The sequence below is a fragment of the Diachasmimorpha longicaudata genome, chromosome 9 (genome assembly GCF_034640455.1).
Source record: "Diachasmimorpha longicaudata isolate KC_UGA_2023 chromosome 9, iyDiaLong2, whole genome shotgun sequence".
NCBI classification, from domain to species: domain Eukaryota; kingdom Metazoa; phylum Arthropoda; class Insecta; order Hymenoptera; family Braconidae; genus Diachasmimorpha; species Diachasmimorpha longicaudata.
The window spans coordinates 4295586-4319346 of NC_087233.1; the positions used below are offsets into that span (position 1 = coordinate 4295586).

The 23761-nt window shown below is 36.7% G+C and overlaps 1 protein-coding gene across 2 annotated transcripts in view; it reads left to right on the forward strand.

The window, feature by feature from the left end:
- Positions 1–23761, forward strand: part of LOC135165697 (matrix metalloproteinase-2-like) — a 119639-nt gene that overhangs the window by 12948 nt on the left and 82930 nt on the right. The window contains exons 1-3 of one of the 2 annotated variants that reach the window (XM_064127239.1): positions 500–795; positions 3785–4236; positions 4831–5475. In XM_064127239.1, the coding sequence (XP_063983309.1) occupies positions 5392–5475 (84 nt within the window). In that variant the 5' untranslated portion in view covers positions 500–795; positions 3785–4236; positions 4831–5391. Of the gene's footprint in view, positions 1–499; positions 796–3784; positions 4237–4830; positions 5476–23761 lie in introns of those variants that run through there. The other variant, XM_064127240.1, reaches the window with a different exon arrangement.

Sequence of the window (23761 nt, forward strand, 5' to 3'; positions counted from 1 at the left end):
CGTTGACCCTCACTTCACGACATATTAAACCCAAAAAAAAATAACGTCTTCCTTAAAATAGGAAAAAATCAAAACCATTAGAAAACAACATTAAATTGATAAAAACAATTTATTCCTTCAAAAAAGGAAACATTTTCTGCAATTAAAATCGAACATCTCTGCAACTATACTTTAATCAAATTAACTAATGAGAAATTCAAATTAATTTGGTATCATCAATAACAAAAATGATCAGGAAAATTAAGTGGTGGGGGTAATCCAGTGGTGGGCGTTAAACGTGAATAGAATGAGTGAGAGAGAGAAAGAGAAAGAGAGATTGTGTGGGTGAGTGGAGAAGAAAAAGAGAGACGTGTAAAATAAAAAAAAAAAAAGAAATGAGAATGGGCAGACGAATCGAGCTGAGACTCGAGGGTTCCCCATTGCAGTTGGGATGGAGTGAGAAGGACGAAAAAGGGAGCGTGCTTTGGCTGTTGTGTTGAGAGTTGAAGCCAACGACAGTCGCGCGGCACGCGGCGCCCTGTACGCACGGGTTTCCTTGCGTTGCGTGTGGGCTATTCATTTTTTTTATTTATTTATTTACCGTACGTCATCCCTTCCTTTTTACCTCACCCCCACCGGAGAACGAGCCACGTGAATACGCGGAATTCGCCTCCCGCGAGTTAATTAATTAGTTAATTAGTTAATTGAATAGATAATCAGCTGATGAATTGAAAGTAATTAGGAATTTTTGGGGAATTGAAGATTGAAAATCGAAGGGATTGTTTGAAAGTTGAAACGAAATTCCAATTTTTAAAGGTAATTTTGAATTTTTCGGAGTTTTTTTTTGTGATGTTTTGGTTGTTTTTATTTATTTATTTTTTGTGGTTTTGAAATGGTTTTTTTGGAATTCGCCAAGTGTTGAGTGGTGATTTTTAACGTCGTGAGGACATTGGATGCTCTATTTTTATCACGTGAAATTTATTTTTATTTTCTTTTTTTGATGGATGCTAGTGAGAAAGTGCTGAGTGAACAGTTAAGAGTATGTGGAAAACTATTTACTACGGAAATTCGAACAGATGTGTGGTAGAGGGTTTAAATTTTTCAGTTTCATTCTTCGATCTGCAGTAACTTTTCAATTTGAGGGTAAAAGGTTTTGGAGGTGTCTGCGAACGATAGGGAATTGATTGTTAATTGATTTTTGCCATTGGGTTGAATGAAACTGTTTTCTCCTTTGGTTTTTCATCTCGAAAACAGGTGGAGCTAGTGAAACACCTTTCGGATAATTTTCAATGGGAATAGTTTTGTAAAAATGAATTTCAACAGTTTTTTGGAGCTTTAGAATTTTTTAGAGAATTGATTAGATCATTAAAACAACCACAGACAGTTTATAAAATTTTACAATTCTGTTATTGTTCAGTCACCTCAGAAAAAGATGTTTATACAGTCAAATATTTTAAACAATTTTTCTGCAGAATTTAATTACCGAAAATAAATCGCTGTTGAAATATTTGCGATAATTGTAGTTATCAGAAAATTATCGAGGTAATTCAGGAATTATCATAAATAATTAAAACGAGTAATTGGCATAATCTCATGGAAAAAAAAAGTTATTAAAAATTGATAAAAAAGTTGAACTTCTTCATCCTTTGTTTATTCATCTATTCATTCATGTACATAGTCATCCTCGATTAATCGTTAATTACTACCGATAAATCGTATCGTAGTAGAGACAGTCATTCATTCATTTTTTTTCACTCATTTACTATCGCCTTATCTCGATAAAAACCTCATTCAGAACTTGTGAAACAAATTTTATTTATTTTTTTTTCCACTTCTCCATCGTGACATGAGGCATTCTACTATTTATCATCAGCTGCAGTATCTAATCAACTTGCATTTGAGTTGAACGGATAAAAGCCACCGTAAATGTAGCATAACAAAACATTTTTTTTTCTGGTATTGGCGTTGGATATTTGAACGATTGTTTGGGATGCGCGAGGAATTCAGTGGTGTCCCCATTCGGTGACCGGTTTAATTGACTGTCCACGGTGGAGAGGCGAACAGCCTCGGCGATCCTTGTTAGGTAAAACCGGACTGTCACATGGCATCACCGTGGGGCCTTCAACGACCTTTATGGGCCTTTGGAAATTTCAATTCGCAATTTTTGTTCTTGAGAGAATGGCAAAAAACAGTTGGCGGCGAATTTCGTTGATTAAGGGTCAAAAAAGGGCGGGGGTTGAATGGAAGGGATAAGGCATGTGACCTCTTCCTTTTGACCCTCAAGGTGGGGTGAGCTTGAATGACATTTGACCCATTTATTTATTTTATTTATTTATTTATTTATTTATTTAAGTAATAGAGATCGAGAGTTGATCCTCACAGTAAATTACAACTTCTACTTGACCCTGAAGCCCAATTGACCCTTGATGGGGGTGTAACCCCTTCAGATTGACCCTCAAGGCAGATTAATGTTGAAAAACGTCTGACTCATTATTATTTTTCTGATACTAGAGACAGAGAGTTGACCCTTTTGGAAATTCATACTTTACGATTGACCCTGAAGGACATTTCACCCTTTACGAGCCCTATGATATAATTTTATTATTATATATTGTTTATTTTGATTGAACTAACGCCAGGATAAACGATTTATTATCCCAATTTTGTTTAGTACATGAGAAATTTATTATTCACTCCGGGGTCAAGTGGAATGTTTGTTTAAGGGTCAAACTATGCTGTGGGTCAACTCGGAGGGTCAAACATTTAATCTGTTCGATTATTAAAGACGGAAAAAGAATTGTGTGCGTTTATTACGGCCTTCGCGCTGAATAATTATCTGGGAAAAGGTGGAAAATTAGTTTAATTATTTAACCAACAGCTCGTTCACTCGTTCATAAAATCCGCTGGGTGTGGCCTCTCTAAACCACAAATTGCGGTTATATACCTATGCATCACACGTTTCTCACTACAATCTTGAGTCACGTCGCGTGTAATCAAGAAAATAAACAATGATTGAATTCTTATTCCAATCATAACAAAACGAAGCGAGAGGGAATGGTTCAAGAGGGCTTTCTTAATTGATAATAGACTCGATAGTAAGCCGTCTTGACCTATATGATACAATGGATTTCTTTTGTTTCATCTCTCATCCACATTTTTACAATCTCCCCTTCAACTTATTTCCAAGTATCGAATAAAAGAAATTGGATAAAATTCGGCAAAATATTTCCGAGAAATTATTTTTTTATTTGACTCGAGTGGTAAATTATCGTGAGGGTCAATTGCCCCATTGTGATTGTGTATTTCTCATTTGCTCGCCTCTCAAGACGTTAATTCTCACCCTCAAATATTTTTAACCCACAAATGAAAACGTTTTTAAGAGCAGTTTAAACCCTCAAGGGTCAAACAACCCTTTCTGCACTAACTCATGCAGTCCTCAATTAAAAAATTAAAAATATCTTAATAATTAATATGGATTCACTTGAGGGTCAACTGATTATTGATCACATTCGGGGGTGGGTGAAATAATCGTAATGGTTAAAGGACTCATCAGGACGTTTGACCGCGTGGGTCAACTCCTGTCGGTGGGAAAACAACTCTAGTGAGGTTCGGAGCCCAAAAAAATAAACCGTAAGGGTCAAGTGACCCTTAAAGACATATATCGTCATGGGTTAACTTGTACTGAGGGTCAAATGACCTTCAAAACGTATGAAGTCAAAAAATAGTAGAGTTAGTTTTCACAAATAAATTTTATTTTCAAATTCTCCTCATTTGTTTTAACAGACAATTTTTATTCTTCTTTCAGACAAAATTCTCGGAACACGTGGTACCCATCAGAGTGATAAAAACTGTCCCGGGGCTCGGCGATTTATCAATTAAATAAAAAAAAGGATTCGGTGAAAAAAAAAAATTGCATTCACTCAAGAAATTTTGGTCCCGATGATTCAATTAAATTCCGTCTGCTCGACGAAGTGAGAAAATAGACAGACGGATTAAAACAAGGAACGGAAATACAAAGGGAAATAAAAAGAACAGGCAATAGAAAGCTAACGGAAGGAAGAGAGACAGAGGGAGACTTGGGTTGGTGGCGATGAGGGACAAGTTCTTGGAATTCCAGGGTGACATTTCCGGTCTGTGAAATTCAACGGAGCTATGGCAAATACGTTCTATTGAATCGTATTGATGACGAAACAATTATGTCGTACATCCAATACACACCGGCAACCACTCTGCATCACTTGGGGGAACGATTCAACGGTAAGTTTTTATTTATTTTATGACTCTTCATTACACCTGACCGCAGGGTGACTGGTCATTGGAATTCCCCAATGGTGCCATACAGGAAATCTCAAAATTATCGGCTTTAGGATCAGTGGAAAAAGGTCTACGTTTTTGAAATTTCTAATGTCAATGAGATATTGAAAAAAAATCATTTTGAATCGAATGTTTTTTTGGAAAATTTTGAACATTTAATTTTCGAGGAAAACTGCCTTTTTGGCAATTTTTGAGAGATTTTGACTGTTGTGAACCTTTTTTTATTTATTTACTTCTTACTCAAGTACTTAAAAGATTGAAAAATATTAATTAATATTAAATAACAAGTCAGAGACACAGAACAATAAACAAAATATCTCATCTAACTTTACTCACTTGTTAAACAACAGTAAGAAAATGAAAAGAAAAACAAAGTCATGAGAAAAGTCAAATGAATCAATCAACTTTTGGAACGGGAGCAAAAACAAGAAAAAAGTCTTTAATTTTTTTCCCTGTGAAAAAATTGATTCCTCGAAAAATGTTGAATGAAATGGCGAATATTTCCTGAAAATCATTTCCTTCCCGTGTAAATTCCAGATTCAACGAAAGACCTGAATGAAATCTGGAGGAGTCCGGGAAATACGTAGGATTGATCACAACCGCATGAGTTGCTATTATTCATGTGATGATGGATAACAAATAATGATCCACGTAAATAGGATAAAAAAACGTCCTCTTGCTTTCTCCTATTATTTTTAATGTTTAAAGTGGGGGAATAGTGAATATCCACGGTCAGTGTCACTTGGACAGTCACACTGGGAACATTAATATCCCAAGCCACCCACTCATCAACCATCAAATTCAAGGAGAGCCGGTCATATGTGTTCTACAAACTACTTTGAGATCCACTTTACACTGCCAACTTGATGACTCCCTGGTGCTCAAGACTGAGAGAGCTTGCTCATTGATACAAAGGGAGTGATAAAAAAGCTCGAATGACTTTTACGAGGCCCTGAAAAGACAGCAGGCGGGGATTTAAACGTTTCGAAACTTTTTCTGTGAATTTCTTTTTTTTGTGAAATTTTGAGAAATTTTGTGAAGTAGTGAATGTTGTTTTTGTGATTTTTGTTTTCGTGAGTGAACAATTGAGGTGTTACCATGTTTTTTTACGTACTCTTGGTTGGTCTGGTGTCCTCTGGTTATGCCAAACCTCATTCAATGCTGTATGCTGACGACAGAGTGGTGAGTGAACTTTTTTATCTTATTTTTATTGGTAAATGGGGAAGGACTCGCGGTTTTTTGCGGATAGCTCGTCAATAAGGGGACCTAGCCGAAAATACCTCAGGACCTTTTTTGTAGCTGAGGAATTTTTGTAGAAAAAGTCTCTTCTGACTTTTTGTCGTAGGGCATGTACTTTGGGGGATATTCGCGATTGAATGGAACGAGTCCATTTGATAATCTGATGATCTCCAGTGAATGCGTCTTTGCTGGCCTCCGCTGGTATTTTATTATTTAATTAAAAATACCTTCAGTGCCCCGATAACGATTATTTTCACTCTCAGATGTGGTATACGATGTACGTCGTGAGTCTAGATAATTTGTTCAAACTTTCCGGTAAAATTTTTTTATTAAAATTCAATGAAAATGTCTGGAAAGTGGCAGATACTGGAACAATGGCAATTAATTGCGAGATGCGAGTCAATGTCAGATGATGACTTTCAACGTGAATTAATGGTTATGGGCGGCTTATACTTTTATTTACCACTGGCTTTGGGATCGAGGAAGACGACGGGGTTCACGGATTAATGGGATCGATGCCCTGGGGATGATAAGAAGGTTAGAGGGGAATATACGATGATTTTTTCTTGTCTCGCTGGATCCAACGCCCATTCATCACTGATGTGATTTCAAGTCACCGAGCATTCTTTCATTTTCATCAACAACTGTATTTTCAACTGGTTGATGCAGTTTCTGGGGTCTCAATCGAGTCAAAGGGAGGGTCATGGGCAAAAACCTGGGGGATGCAATTTTATCGGATATATTGGCGTGAAAAATGACGTTCTTCGGTCACAGCTACGTCACAGAGAAACAAGATTGCTTCCAGGCATCAAAGCTCTCAATTTCTTGGACTTTTTTTTAAGGGTTGTTGGAGGTAGGGGGGGGGGGGGAGTGATCGATGCACCCTCGGGCCTTTATACCGAGATATGGATTATCGCGGTGGTGCATCAAATTGTGGAAGTTTTATTCAGGAATGTTGAGGGAACGGGGTTTCATCGGCTTTTAGGGCATCAAAGTTATCGTGCGGAAGGGCGAGGGGGGAGGAGGGAGGTTGAGGAATTTCGTCTGAATTATCGAGATAAAGAAGATGTGCTCTCTAGATTTAATATTGGAATTTTTGGTGCGTATGGGACAATAATGGCGACGATTTCTAGGATTATGAAGGGGATGTTGAGGATTATTGAGATAGTGTAGGATTCAGGAGAAAGCCAGGAAGGGTGTAAAATGAGGCGATTTGAATAAATTTTTAGGGTTTTGTAGTTTATGAAAATATCTTCAAAATGACTCAGAATTTTTTTTATTTTACTCTGCCGATATGGAGTTATCGAAGGTTGTATATTCTCTTCTTTAATGTACGATGGTCTTCGATGATTAAGCTTTCTTATCTTGACTCGCTTAAAAATGGTGGAATTTGAATAAAATTGTAGGCTTTTATAGTGTATAAAAAAATCTTCAAAATGACTTGAAGATTTTTAAAATTCACTCTACCAATGTAAAGTTATTAACAACCAAAAATTATGGCAGCCAAGTAAAATGACTTTCAACCTCGCAATTCCTGTTTCCAACATGGTACAAAAAAATAGTGGGGCGAAACGGGTCATCTTGTTCTCACATCAATGATGGATTTGTCTATCTAAGGGGGTGACTTTCGACCCCATTTTTCAAGCGCTAATCGCTGATGAGTTTTGCCGATAAACTTCCTGGGAGTTCTAAGTACAATTTGGTTGCACTTTCAATGGAGAGATTGGAAAGCACCGGGAGACTGGTGGGTGGAGATGAGGTGGGATTATACGTGGGACATTAGAGGACATCGGGAGGGAGACGAAGTCGTTGAAATGGCAAAGTTCCACGAACCAACAGACAGTTAAAGGGATGAGCATCTCTTCCACTCGCAGTCATCCTCCCTCTCTCACTCGGTATCTTACAAAGTAAATTAAAATTAATTACTCGGTTTATCTCTCGGCTACTGGGTTTCTTGTCAGTGCAAATACTACTCGAGGGAAAGACTCGCTTCTCTTCCGATGTTCCCTTCTATAGTTTCGCAAATGAGAACACATTTTCCGAAAATTAAAGAAAATTAAAGGTACAAAACTCAATTCAGTAGCAAAGTCGTAAGACGTGATAAGTTGCCTCCAGTTTTTGAGCAATATCTTCGAATCTAATGGAGATAGCGAAATTTTTGTAATGACCTTTGTTGTAGTGCTCAGTTCTTTCCACAAAAAAGGTCATAATCAAAATGTTGCTATCTTCCATAGATTTCGAGATATTTATCGAAAAGTGTTTTGCTTCCTCCGAATTCTGAGAAAAATCGGTTTCTGTTGAAAAATATTTGGAAAATATATTTTTAGATGAAATATTATTGGTGAAGATATAAATTTTATAGTATATTTATGCCAATGGAGTTACCGCAGAATTGAATGACCAATTTCAGTATTTTCATCCGAGAATTAGCGGTAAACATTCGCTGTATTTTGCAGTTTTATTTTATCAGTTTATCATTCACTCGCCTACTCGACTTTATATGATCGGTTATAATCAACGTACAATTCACCCGAGTTTTATTCGTCTGTTAACTTTATCACTTTCTCCTTTTCAATCAATCGCCTCTTCTCTCTCAAATTATCACTCTCTCGTGACTTTTAACGCGAGCTCGTCACGTCGCGACTTTTAAGTCCCAACTTATGCGCCGGCGCTTCCTGCAGTTAACGACCTCCGATCAAATATAAATGTCCGTGGACTCGTTCCATCGGTTTTTATTTTTCATCAGGTCCTATGGTACCTGAGTGATGTTGAAAGGGCTACTGGGGATGTTTAGGTTATTTTTATGGGGGTGGGTTCAGGAGGGACCTGTACATGGGGGATTGGGAAGGTGCGGAAGGATCGACGACCCGACTGTTTAAATTATTATGCAGTTCACGGACAGAAAAGTCGAGGAATTTTTATTGGAAAAAATTCCACGGCTGTATTTTAACAGAACTTCAATGTGTCAATACATGAAAAATTTCCCTGAGGTATTGAAACATTTTTCATTGCATCGGAAAATTTTTGGGAAAAAATAATTTGGAGTAGAAAATTCTCAGATAAAATTCACGTTTTTTCCCTTAATTATTTATTAATTATTTAGCGAGTTCAGGGATTTATTTCGTGATTTTACATTTAGTTATTGTAAAATATTTGTAAAGGGTTTCCTCACGAATGAAAAAATACAATAAAGTATTTAAAAAATTAGAAAATGAAGAAAAATATTAGAAATATAAAATGGAAGGATTTTTTTTGCTTAAAAAAATTCTTGAAACTTTCATTCTAATAATTTTTCGTCGTCAATTAATTTTCCCTCGACTCATCTAGTGATTAAACGTAGAAAAAGAGCGCCTTTGATGTAGAACACACACCGGGTGTCTCATAAAATTTGATTAAAACCTGAGAAAATGCATCGTTAAAAGCTCAAGTGACTGAGTAAAACAGAAAAGCTTTTGAAGGAAGTACACTGTAGGTTTTAACAAACCTCTCACGAGAGAGAGAGGAAAGTCGATGAACTCTAATACAACGCATAATGCTCATAAAATACTTATCTATAACGTCGTTAAAGAGTGGGAGAAAAAAAAATCTCCAGAGGCACGACGTTATCCATTATCCGAACTTCGCTAAATGCACTAATTAAATATCTCCATCAGAATTACTTTCAATGCACGTGAAAAAAAATTCATAAAAATTCACGTGAATCTAATTTTTCCTTTAATTATTCACCACACGTTTAGCGACGTCAAAGGAATTATTTTTACTCGAATTTATGGCAGGAAAACTGGGCCCTTTAATTAGGACTTCACACGAGATGAGACAAAATGATGTTTTGTCAAGTCTTGTTCCTTTTGTCTTAACTTTTCGATACCAGACGAGACGACAACGAGACCCGTTTTGATTTCACGTGTAATCCACCGCTTTGTAATAAATAAAATTTGTGGAAATTTTTCACGATTCAAATTTGGCGCCGGCGGGATTTTTTAAAAATTCGAATTTAATCGTTGGAAATTGCGTTCTGCAATTTTCGATCCCAGATGAATCGAGAACAAAACCAGTTTCGATATCGTGTGCATTTTTATTCTTCGTAACGAATAAAATTCGCGGGAATTTCTTCTGATTCAAATTTCCCGCCGGCGGGATTTCTTGAAATTTCAAATTATATCGTTGAAGATTGTGCAAATGATGGGCTCTTTATCCCCTGGGGGGGTGTTTGCATTTCACACAAGTATTAAAATGTACTTTGTGAAGAGCTCGTGAACCATCCGACATGTGCTGGGCGATGCCAAGGGAGACGAGGTTGTGATACAGAAACGGAGCGTTGGTAATTAGTAACACATGTGTGGAGCGAATGGTGCCAGCGTTTGAGCATCTCGTATTTCCCATTTCCCCTCTTCACCCTCACCGATGAGCGGATGGTGGGTGTATGCATGGACGAGTGAGAGAACACCCCTGGCGCTTTCCTTGGAGGTAATAAACGCGATGTTATCGATCATTGTCATTAAATTTCGATCGAACGGAGGATGAAATTTTTTAGATGGATTTGTTATGCAGACCCCAGTGAAGAGTTTTTGAAGATTATTTTGAAGAGTTTTTTTTGTGAGTCAAAAAGATCTTCAGGTGACAAATAATTCTGTCATAAATAACTTGAAAAATTCTTCACAAGATATTTTTTTGAAGATCTTTGTAAACCTATTTTTGTGTAAAAAGATCTTCAGAACTTTTGAACATTTTTAGGATCTTCAGAAGACACTTTTAGTTTTTAAAATGATAATTTTTTGAAGCCTCAAATTTTTCTGAAGATCTTCTCGTGGGATTTCCTTCTGAAGATCTCCTGGGATCACCAGAAAATATTTCGAAGATCTTCCCACAATTTTTCTGAAGAATTCAAGCAGATCCTTGACCGACAATAATTAAATAATTCATTAAAATTTCCCGAAATTATTTCCTCAAAACACAGAAAAATTATTCACCGAATTTTCAAGTGAAAACTACTTCAATAAAAATCTGAAAGAGACGCGATTAAAAACCCGTGTGATCTTCACTCAATTTATGCCAAAGTTAATACTCAATAAATATCAAAAAGAACAATGGGATTACGATGGGCATCCGATTTATTCACTCTGATGTCATAAAGTTTTGTTCTGTCGGATGTGCAAATGTCGAAGCTCCTGGAAATGAAAATGTCAGAGGGATTCGCCATATTTCAGCTTTGAATTTTTTTTCTAGTCTTCCCCCTGCCCCCAACCTCACCCTTTGTGTTTCCATCAGCTTCACAAACTCGAGGAACACTCATACCCAATATGTGCACACAAATTTACATGCAAATTTCCCTTCGACATTCTCTCGTCTTTCATTTTCTCATTTATCCCAGAATAAATTCTCATCGTCGGGTGAAAATTCAATCTACCGGAGTGGCTCCAACTTTCTTTATCAATTTTCGTGCCTAATCTACGGGAGAATGGACTCCATGAGTTGTCCACCTCACGTACCAATGAATCATGAAAATTCCATGGATGATTAATCCATTATTTTAATCCATCAAATGTGCCTTGTCACATAATAAAGTGCAGATGATAAAAATTTATTGTAATTTTTTATGAGACAAATGAGAAATTGTTCATTATCAGTGAGGATGACCCATCTGGAGAGATTTACGTCTTGTGAAGATCCTTCTCTTGAATTTGCACTGACATTTCCCATTATCACTCGCATATTCGCGAATTTTTTAATACTTTATGACGTCACGTGCAGCTGTAGTAACTGCAATTGAAATTCCTTTAATCCGCAGTGAATAATCACAGGTGAAAATTTGATGAAATCAACGAACCGTGAATGGTATTGTAGTAAAGGGAATTTGGGTAATCAAAACTTGGATGGAATACTAAATTCAGGGACGAGGAGGGGAGAAATACCTTCGAGTGGAGTTTATCATTAATTTTATCACTCTTGTTAATTTTGCGCTATCAGTGCAAAATTCTAATTAAGCAGTCCCTTAATTTCGAGGGGTAACTCATTAAAATCGATAATTCATGAATATTTACTGGTGGGAGGAGGGTGTAGAGGGCAGGCACGTGACCCTATTAGTTGAATCGACACATTGCAGATCAACTCAAAACCTAACAAACCCATTTAAACTAAATTCTAATTTAAATAAATTGGTATTATCAAATAGGATAATTTGTGCCTGAATTTTTCCAGGAAAAAAAAATTATTTCGAGACACCAGAATTTTTCTGGTGGTAAACAATCAAATCCATATTATCAAACATCACGACAATTTCTGTCTGAATTTTGCGAGTGAAAAAATTAGCTTGTGACACCAGAATTTGTATTAGACAGCACCAGAATTTTTCTGGCACTAGACAATTAAATCCACATTATCATGCCTCAAAGTAATTTTTGTCTGAATTTTTCCAGTAAAAAAATTTAGCTCGCGACACCAGAATTTGCATTAGACTGCACCAGAATTTTTCTGGCGCTAGACAATTAAATCCACGTTATCAAGCCTCACGATAATTTCTGCCTGAATTTCGCCAGTAAAGAAAATTAACTTATGACACCAGAATTTATATTATACAGCACCAGCATTTTCCTGGTGCCAGACAATCAAATCCATGTTTTCAAGCCATACGGTACTTTCTGTCTGAATTTTGCGAGCAAAAACATTAGCTTATGACACCAGAATTTGAATTATACAGCACCAGAATTTTCCTGATAATTAAATTCGCATTATCAAGCCTCACAGTAATTTTTGCCTGAATTTTTCCAGTAAAAAACCTATTATCCGATACCATAATTAGCACCGGAATTTTTCTGGCGCTATACAATCAAATTCACATAATCAAGCGCCAAATAACGTTTGCCGGAATATTTACAAAAAAAAAATACAAAAGCAAAAAAATAAAAATTCCACACATACAAAATCCCTTCAGAAGCATTTTGTTAACTTGTTGTCAACATTATCGATTTTTTTAATGATCTCAGCTGATTGGATTATCAACTCAGAAGTTTTTTCATCTGAACGAGAATTTTCTGACGACCCTCTCAACGTTATAATCTCCCCGAAGTTCTCGCAGCTTCTCAAGATGTTACTTCCACTTCGTGGATCGATGAAGTCGTTCGCGTAACATTTCACTTCATACAGAGAAGATGACTATCAAATCTAAGTTGATCCTCCGGTGTCGCATGTCCCCTCCCTCGATTCCCTTATCAGGAAAAGTTCGTTTGAATCGTGAAGGAAAAATTTTTAGAACAAGAGATGAAGTCGCCGGGTAATTTTCCACCTGACGGCGACAACAACTCTTGTCTCGGAATTCTCTGCCTTGGAGTAATCAAGTTTTTCTTTACTCTTGTATCAGAGGAGTTACCATGCATTCGTAATCGACTCTCCTTTCGCTCCGAGGGACCGTACCGTAACCCCCGATAAGACCAAAGTTGACGAGAATTTTCGTTAAAACTTGGTAGGGGAATAGTTTTTAAATAAAATTGGGAGGAGATTGGAAAAATTCTGGTGCTTCGCTGCACAAGTCGGGATGTGGGGATTTTTATTCCAATAGGGAGAGAGATATATTATGGTTTTATTAATTTTGTTTAATAGCAGGACAATAGGACATGAGTGAGGAGAATTATTAGCACCACAAAAATTTCCAGAATTTTTTTTTTGATTTTTAATCTCATCCATTTTTTGCAGAAAGCACCAGAAAAATTCTGGATTCGTGAATTTTGTCGCTGAATATAAGGGAATTCAGGGTCATCTAGTTTTAGGTCAACTCTAGTCACACTAAACTAGATTAATTTTAATCGTGATAAGCGAAATTTAAAATCGAAAAAAAAGGAATTAATTTTTTACATAAAGCACCAGAAAAATTGTTGATCTGTGAATTTTATCGTGAATCTGAGGGAATTTAGGGTCATCTATTTTTAGATTCATTCTAGTCACGATAGACTAGATTAATTTTAATCGTAATGAGCAAAATTTAGAATCCAAATAATCGGAATTAATTTTTTTTATAAAGCACCAGAAAAATTTTGGCTCCTTATAATTTCATCGCTGATTTCGATTGAATTTGGGGTTTTACCGTACGAAATAAAAACTGTCAGTGGATTAGATTAATTTAAATTGTGTTAAACAAAATGATATCTTTGTGCTTGAAGATCGGTAAATATCATAATGACTTGGCTTAGCAATTATTTTTTGTATTGCGTCCTTGGTGAGGACGCCTCCGACGTTCCTTTCTCCACATTTCTGGCGCAAAATGGGTCGCAATTGCCTGCTATGTTGCAATTACATTTTTTTTTCATCTTGAGAAAATAAAGGAACATAAATTGCCGGTTTTACACGTGAGATACTCCATTATCTCCGGATCTGTAGTCACCAATTGTGCGAATTCCGTTGAATCTTTGTTCCTACATCGACAAATAATAATCAACCGGTATCAAGATACAGATAACCTATTGCCCATTACATGTTGAGAAATTTCTGACCTAAAATCCGCAAATATTTTTTATTCCATTCATCATGCGTTATCGTGTCTCACTAAAGGGTCGATATCTTCTGACCCAACGATCCGATTTCCATGTGTTACCGCTTATTTCAAAGATCATAAAAATACCTTCAAAATGGCGATTAGTTCAGCTAATTTCACTCTGCAGATGCTGAGATATTACAGATTAAATTTCGAGTTTTCATTTTTTTCTTTTTTTCTCTTTCAAGTTCATATTCAACTTAAATAAATTATTTTTTCGATAAAAAAATTTATCATTTAGTAAAATATATTTCATATCCATCAATTAATTCGATATTGAATTATTATATCAGGAAAAAAACACTGGGAAAGTTTCGTCATTGGAATACTCTCAATAATTTTATCCCATAATTTATTTACCGAATTTTTCGTTCAGTTTTTCTTATTGACTTTATTCTAATTTTTTATTTTAAAAAGGGGAGGAATTTCTCTTGAAATTTACCCCAATCCTCAATTAATTGTTAATAATTAATTGATAATTACCCTCAATTTTCCCCATTATTACGACCAAAAGATTCAGGAAAATAGTTTCCACAAAAATTTTTGATATTTTTCGTTAATCCACCGAAAGACAGCCCATGGGCAATCGATCGGCTGGCGTCGCGACGCCGTCGTGTTTATTACCCGTTGATTCATCGCCTCGGGGAGTCCGCCCTATGCCTAGACCAGCTTGTGCCTTCCTCCCTTGTGCTCTGCCCCACCTTGAAACCACTATCGTGTTTCAACTTTACTCTTTTACCCGGTGACTCGATATTTTCCGATGAATAAATCTTGGGTAAATAAATAGTCTCACGGATTTCATTACAGCGGACGCCTGAAAAGTCGGTAAAACTTGCTGGATAAATTGAGACATCTTTTGCTCAATCATTTTGCTCCAGAATATGAAAAAAAAAAGTATTCAAATTTTTTGTTTTAGTCATGTGCTCTCAATGAGTCCTATCCTATTCATTCCGCTTTGTTTACAAACTTAAAATCAAAATCAATAAAAATGTTTTTCATTTTAAAGCATAAACACTCAGAAGAGAATGAAATCAATCGATTTTTCCTTCCTATTTATTTAATAAAAAATCCAGCAATCAGTGTTTAAGATACTCAAAAGTGTTTGATTATTTGGATCCCCATAATCTGACAGAAGATAATGAAATAAAGTGATTAAAAATTTTTTTCTGCTTTGCATTTTTCCTTTATAGGGATGAAATAGCATAAATGGGTAAAATTTTTCTGAAATTTTATTTTCCCCTTATTTAGTTTTTCTGTGAAAATGTAGCTCGCTGCTGCAGGCCACGTGTTGTTTGAAATTTTTCAAATGTGCGTCAGAGGACAGGCGTGGAGTTATGGTACCGCCTGAATCATCAGCGAAGGCCCCCAGTCTGTTCTATTATCGACGGAGTATTCCCGAAAAACTGGCATCCCCACTGGCCACTGCCACTGTCAAAATAATTCTTCCACCGGTATTTGGTGGAGTCATTCCTGGGTGAAGATAGTGGGGACATTTGGCATGAGGTTTTTCGTCGGTCCGGTGGGTACGAGATGAACGATTTGTAGGTGAAGGCGAAGGTTGAGAGTCAAACGATGAATCAACGACTGGTAGAGATAGACCTCCGTAATCGATTAATTACTAGTGTCGGGTGAGCGCTGGGCTGAGTGTTCTTGGGCTTGAACCGGTGTTCGAGGCTTTTTTAAACGTCCTTTTGGCCGGATTTGTCTATTGATTTTAGGTGGAAAGTTACGGGGGTTTTTCCGCGTTGATAAACATTTTGGAAGACGAATATATGGATTTTTTTATTTGAAAAAAGTTTTTTAGGAGATTTTTGGTGGAAGAGTTTTAAAAATTTTTGGCAGAACTTCTTGGCGATTCCGAAAGATCTTCGGGAGACGAATTCTTTCAGGAAAACTTCATTTTTTTAGATCTTCAACTTTGAAGGACAATTTTGTTTTGATCTTTTTCGAAGTAATTGATTGTGTTGCTACATTTTTTTATCTACTTTTACCCATATCCCAATACTTCAATAAGAAGATCTTCAAAATCAAGATCTTCAGGCATAATCAGGCAGGAAGAATGACTGTCTGTGGAAGATATTGCGGAATTCTTCAGAAGAATCATCGGAAGATCTCCCTGGGGCTCGCCAAAAGATCTTCAGATGATCATTTCTGTTTGGAGATATGTTCGGAAGAGTGCGTTTTCAGAATATTTTCCAAACTGAAACTCAGAAGATCTTCAGGAAAAAATAATGTCCTCGAATGAATTTTTTCGAATCCCCAGGCAGATCTTCCGACGGATTCTGGAAGATCTTGGACTGACAATAATTTTTCTATGCGGTATGACCGATGAGACTTGAGATGCATTCGAATTGTCCGATTCAGGTCAGGATGAGACATCGTCAATCAGCGAATCCACCAGTCTCAATGATATTAATTTTCCCCCGGTGCGGAATAACGATGAAATACGATGCGACAAAACGCGAAACTTCTTCCGGGAGTGCAATGAGCTAAATATAATCTCGTAATGGTGAACGACAAAGGCCAATAGTTCGTCGATGATTCCTCCAATGGGGGAGGGAGTTATGGTGGGCTGGAGGGGATAGCCGGAAGTCCGCGATTGCAATTGTGAAATGATCTTAATGAGTGAGTCTTGGAATGCGCGAATGGAATTATTCTGTTTTTGCAAAAGTATTTACATTTATTTACAATATTTACATGTAAATAAAAAGGGGTGTGCAAAGAAAACATAGCGATGGATATTTGATTAATCATAATGCGTACAAAAATTTCTGGTTGACGAAGATCTTTCAGGGATCTTCAGAAGATCTTCGAAGGTCATCTGAAGATCTGCGGAAACAATTTTTGTTTTATTTATTTGAAGATCTTTCATTAGTTTTCCGAAAAATGTCCCAAGAATCTGTTTGGATAATCCGAGGGATCTTCAGATCTTCACTGATTATTCTGGAAAATTTTCGAAGATCTTTGGTAGACATTAATTTTTCTACACAGAAATATCTTAACGACTAGCAAAAAAAAAGATTCAATAAGAGGGGATATTTTTTTTTTTATAAAGCAACAAAATAATAGCAGAACGAAAATCATCTTTTGTTACTCAACCAAATGAACAATTTCTCAATGAGATGAATCAACGGATGACTTCGAATAATCGTGACAATTGATCCTCCAGTCATTGATCAGCATTCGCTCCAATTGTTAGCAATTCCTCCTCCTGTACCCGGGCCACATGGATTCATTCACAACATCATTCGTCATTCATCAATCGTCAATAAACAGCTGGAGAAAAAAAAAATTATCTCTCTGGAGTGATTCAGTCTCGCTGGTTCAAGTACCTTTTGAGTATCAATTTTCAATTCTCGGGGGTTCATTGAGACTCCCTGGAGCGTTCACAAGAGGCCCTATTGTCCTGCGCCCTCATCATGAGGCGGGATTTTTTTTTTCCCCCTCGACTCTTGATTTTTTTTTTCCCTCCCCTGAGAAACCAACGAAACACTTTCTAAAAATACCACATTATACGGCATATTGAGGGACAACGAGGTGCCTTGTTGACTCTGCCCCACTGGCGCCATTGGTCTCTCTTTTCCGATCTCTTGGTTTCCAAGAAGAGTTGAAAAAATGTTACTCAGCCAAACGAATCAGCCGTGTCAATTGTCCTCTGGGAATTCAATTCAATTTTATTAAGAAAATTGTTGGGAAGATTTTTTGATCTGGTGAAGTGGCTTATTCATTTGGAGATGTTGGTGAGTTAATGAGGCAGATGATTTTTTGGAAGTAAATCAGGGTATTCGGAACCCCAATAACTGATCGCGTCGTGGGCGGTTGGCAGTAGCACCCGCGGCTACTCGAACAAATTATTGCAATCGGTAAAATGTAATAATGACTCATTATTAATCGCTTTGTAATCATGATTTCTGAATTGATGAAGACAATTTAATTAAAAGAGATGGGTAATTATTTTCGTTGGTTCCGGGGTGGATTTTGAACCGATTAAGTGGTTCAGTGAATGGAATATTGACTCAATGTTGGCCGGCAATGTCGTGCCAAGGTTTCAACCGACATTGCCTCAATGTTGACAGTCAACACTGCATCAATTTTGGTTGTGCGAATTGAAGCAATGTTGAATGCCATTTTTTACTTCATGTTGACAGCCAATATTGCCGTCATGTTGACAGCCGACATTATCCGAATGTTGGCAGTCAACACAAGGTTTGTGTGAATAAGAAAAACTGCCACAATGACGGCCACCTTTGACTGAACGTGACTAGTTAAAATTACGGTGATGTTGCCTGTCAGTTTTCGCACAATGTTGGTTGTCAAAGTTCATCTAATGTTGCTAGTCAAAGTGACCTCAAGGCTGACAGCTGGCTTTATTTCAATGTTGACAGTGATCCCAGCCCCCATATGCCCCAATACCGCCGAACAATACTGGTAACTGGCATTGACAGTGAAATCCATACAAGACTAACTATCAATATTCCCTTAATGTTGATAACCAACATTACCTCTGAATGTTGGCAGCGACATTACCACCAACATTTCCAACCCTAATTACCTCAATCCTAACCGCCAAAATTGAACGTAATGTTGGCGATTGTCTGCACAGAAACGTGTTGACTGTCAACATTGGCCGAGTGTCGGCAGCCAATACTGGCCGACTGTCGGCCGCCAGCATTGGCCCAACGTTGGCAGTCAAAATTATTTGCGTATGAACACCCAACATAACCCCAACGTCGGCAGCCAACATTACCTCCTGTGAACTGAAATCAGGAAAATAATTTCTCAATCCAATCGATTCAATTAACGATCCAATGCAACAATAATCGCCCACCCGAGAGAACATTGAAAACATCAATTCACATTCAACTACTCTCCATAAAAAAAAACATATCACAAATGCACTCCATTAATCACGATGTGTCGGGGGAGCCATTTAACTCCTCCATCCATCAAAGAATCCCATAATTTGTTGACTCATTTGAAAATACAACTTCACCACCCGTTGCTCTACAAAAGCGTTGAATTACTCCGAGTAAATTTAACAAATGGTTAATTTCAAAGTTCATGAATAGAATGAATATCTCGCCCCTCGTAATTTTAGCAATGAAAAATTTTCAACTCCGGAAAATGTCACTGGCATTTTCACCAAGAGATTTCTCTGATTCGTCGGGCTGTTCGTATTTGTCTCTGATTTATTCAGTCGAGTTGTTACTTTTTATTGAATGGCAGTTTTCAATTCCATAACGTCCAGGATGTCGGGATTTTTGCGATGAAGGGGAAAGGGGAGGCAAACGACATCGTCAACCCCAGGCCATCAACGTTTGAAATTCTATATTTACATGCTGCTATTTATAGGGTAGAAAATCTTATGTATTCCGAGACCAGACTCACTTGCATTTACAGCGGTCAGACTGAAATCTCATTTGCGAATTTCTTTTTTTTATGAGAATTGCCTCCATGGAATTTTTATTGTCGATTGTTTGGAAAATTTTGAGATGACGATGGTAGTTTACATAGGTTTGGCTGAAGGTTTTTTTTAAATATTTTTGAAAGTCAAATTAAAATATCCACTGAAGACAAATATTTTTCAAAAATCTTCTGACGAATTTTTTTGAGTCATTAATATCCTTCGATGATTCTTCTGAAGATTTCGGAAAGATCTTCAAGAAAAAAATTATTTTGCAGGGGATGAAGGACGGCTATTATGAGTTGTTCATGTTGCGATTTTATTCATTTAAACACAAATAATTAATGCAAAAAAATAATTTTGTTTGTTTATTCATAAACCCCATGAGGGTTGGAAGACATCGTACACAATTGACTCGTCTTTTGTATGCGGAAATCAATGGAATTTTTTGGCTAAAAATGAAGCGATTCAAATAAATTTCTAGATTCTTGTAGTTTCTAAAAAATACTTCAAATTGTCTCAAGATTTTTTTAATTTCACTCAGCCGAAGTGGAGTTATCAACAACTGTAAACATCTCCACGAGAAGCTTTCGTATTTTCCTTATCGTAACTTCACCCAAATTCGTTTGGCCCATAATTCTTATTTTTCCAGTAAAAAAATTATTTTTTTCACACATGAATTTTCCACGTACCAGAATCACACCCTTGTCACAACAAAAGTCATAAAAATTTAAATATTTATTCTCATTAGCATCAGAATTGAAATTTAACTGGCCCAACATCCGGTGTATTTCAGTAACACGAGGTTAAAACCAATAATTCCCCCCGGCTTTATCCGACGACAAGCAGATGTCACTTAGTTTTTTACCACACCCGAAAAAACAACTCTAATCTCCAACGTGGAAAACTAACTTCCCTTTATACAGACGTATCTCATTTTTTTTTCCCTACACGAGGCTTTATCATTCCCTTTTTGTTTCTCAAACTCGTATGTATTCAACTGCAATAGGTATTCCCCAGTGGATGAGAAAGAATGGGAAAAATAAGAGTGGCTAGTGGAGAAATGAAAACCATTTCATTTTCACGCGAAAACGTTTTTCCTTCGCAATCTCGACAGTTTCATCTTTCCTGAGTTTTTTTTTTCTCATTTTTTTTTCCAACTCTTGTTGCACGTTTCGCCGCTTTTCTTAATTCAAAATCCCCTCGGGATTATCTACTTACCCTGGAGATCTACTACAATTCTTGTGGCTCATTCGGTTTCGAGTTAATGAGAATTTATCTTGTTGAGATTTTGCTGGAAAAGAGGTGGAGACGAGCTTGCAATTACTGAAGAACTGAGAGAAATTAGATTTTTCTAGTTCCCCTGATTGCCACTATCTCTGACACTATTGACGCGACATAAAAATGTCACATACACTTTTTCTAGGAAATTTTGTTATCTACAGAAAGTTCCAACAACATTTTTACGCCAGATGACTCGTTTATAACATAATCACCGGATTATAACGGAATCCTTAAATCAATTGTCCCAAAATCGTCACGATTTCGTTCACTTTTTTTAGCCTGCAAATATCTTTTTAATGAGTGACTCTATGAAGAAATGTCATCAATACTTTTTTCTCGGAAATTCTCCGATCTACAAAAAGTTATTACACCATTTTTACGTAAAACGATTAGTTTATTAAATAATCCATGACTCCTGACCTAATTTTTCCAGTATCATCCCAATTTTGTTCAATTTCTTTTTAAATTGCAAATATCTCTTTAATAAATAATTTTATGGAAAAATGGCATAAAATCTTTTTTATCGGAAATTCTCTGACCTATAAAAAGTTTCTATGCCAATTTGTTGTACAATCAAGCGTTATCGAGGTATTGAATTTTTCATGAAGTCGAAAATTGCTGGTTTAAAATTAGATTATTCTAATTAGATTATTTTCATTGGCCTCAAATGGAGGAGTTGATGTATGTGGAACACCACTGTCGGCACATTTTACGTAAAATGCATATCTCTATTGCCCCCACACTCTGATTAGCCTAGTTGTGGGCACGTGAAGAGAAATGACTGAACCTTTGTTTCATACAAATGGTCAATAACGGGTAAAATCATCGTAGTGATGCATCTTTTGGGGAGGAAATTTGCCGTTTAATTTTTTTTCTCCCTCTCTGCTCTTCACATCCCGTTGGAACGGAAGTGCGGAACATATTTCAGAGTAATTATTGATGCTGGTCACGTAGTGAATGCTTGATGGAACCCAGTCCACGTAATACATTGGACAGAAACCCGTTTTTAGGTGTCACAATTCCTGAAATAAATTGTTGCATTAACATAAATTGTTCGGAGATCACGACTGGGGATTGAAAATTAGACGGATGAAGCATCTCCCGGGGGATCAATGGAATGGATAACATTATTCCATCGTAATGAATTTCGACGGAAATGAAATCATTTGAGGAATAAACTTTCGGACAAAAGGAAACGGTCGTAGGCGTACGCGAAAATTTTCAAGCATTGACAACTTTTTGTTGCCAGAGTGGAATTTGAAAAGTCTTGAGTCATTTTAAAGCTCTTTCAATAGTCTATGAGCGCTTAAAAATTTATCAAAATTGCTTCGTTTTTCATGCCAATGACACACAAAAACATTCTGACTAATTTTCGGACTGCGGTTTCGTCAAGTCGTGCACGAAATTTTCGATCATCGATAACTTCACATTGGTAGAGTGAAATTCAAAAAATCGTGAGTCAATTTGAAGCGCTTTCAATATCCTACAAAAAATTAAAAATTTTTTTAAATCGCATCATTTTCAGTCAGTCCACATCAAGAAGGTTTTCCGTCTGAACCTGTCTCCCAAAATGTAATTCATAATTCAACATCTCCAATAATTCGACATTGACTGAGTGAATAAAAAAAATGGCGCCATTCTTAAAGTCCAATCCATCAACCAAGATCATTATAACTCTCATTACGAAAGTTGAGCTCCTCATCATTATTTTTTTCACAAACTCAATGAAAATAACTCAATTTTCAAGCTGAGCTGCCTCAACTTATCACGAGGGTACCACCATCTCCTGGTCCATCGGATACTCAGGATTCTGCCGATCTTTCTTCCTCCCTCCTGCCCCCCTCCCCCTCTTCCGCACCCCTTAAAGAACAGACGCGACAGTAACGAAGATTAATCGTATTGCTAGTCTCCAGCAGTACCCAAGCTTATGTGATACATCCTCGCGTCCTCACCTAGATCAACCACCTAAAATCCATCCATGTACACATACCACTCCACAACTTTACGGTCAATTATATCCCAACGCGTCATCTTCACTGTTGTCACATACAGAGAAATGTTACGGTTCATTTACAGAAATATAAATGAAAGTTTTCACTCAAGTGAAGTTGGCAATCAGTGGAAATGTCTTAGAAATTAGCTTTCAAGTTTCTCCAGTGGTCATTATTTCGGTTGTTATTAACTTGACGGAAAAATGTTATATGAATTTTCTGTCGGAAATTTTCCATTCTACAAAAAGTTCCTCCACCATTTTTCACGTACAGCGAGTAATTTTCCAGATTTTCGCTTGTTTATAAAAATTATTCCAAATGAGTTTTTCCAGTCCCCTGAAAATTTAGTCTTAAATTTTTTTATTAAATTCCAAATATTTTTCCAATGGTCGACTCCATGGAAAAAAGTTATCTACATTATTTGTCGGAAATTTCCTTCTCTACAAAAAGTTCTAGACAATTTTTTTCGTGCGACTAACTGTTCTCGTGATTTTCTATCATTTCCACGAAGACAGATTCAGGGAAATCCGTCACTGCTCATTAACCATAAACATAAACCATCATTTCCGTAAAAAAACTAGTTGGAGAGTTAAATAAAAAATAGTCTCTCGTGTTCACTGTTGTTTATCGCAGTGGATAAAAACCTAGTTTGATATTTACGAGATTTACATGAAGCGTTGGACACACTCCCATTTTATTTCTCGTGAAATATCACCGGGGGATGAAATATTCTATCGTGTGGGCTGATTTAAAACGAATTGCGTTCGTTTATGAAAATTCGGGAATTTCTGGGTTCTTGTTAAGTCTATTGGGGGTGTGAGCATTCCTCAACGGGGTGTATATTTATAACGGTCAAAATTCCCTCTCGAGTCGTCAAAAAATCATCAAAAAATCTAATAGTAGAATAACGACTTTAAAAATGTCCCTTTCGTGAGCCAGAAATTCTCTCTCCATTCGCTTCGTTGGGTACCAAAAACAATAAATAACGAAACCCACCGTAAAACAAAATGATTCAGAGTTTGCCAA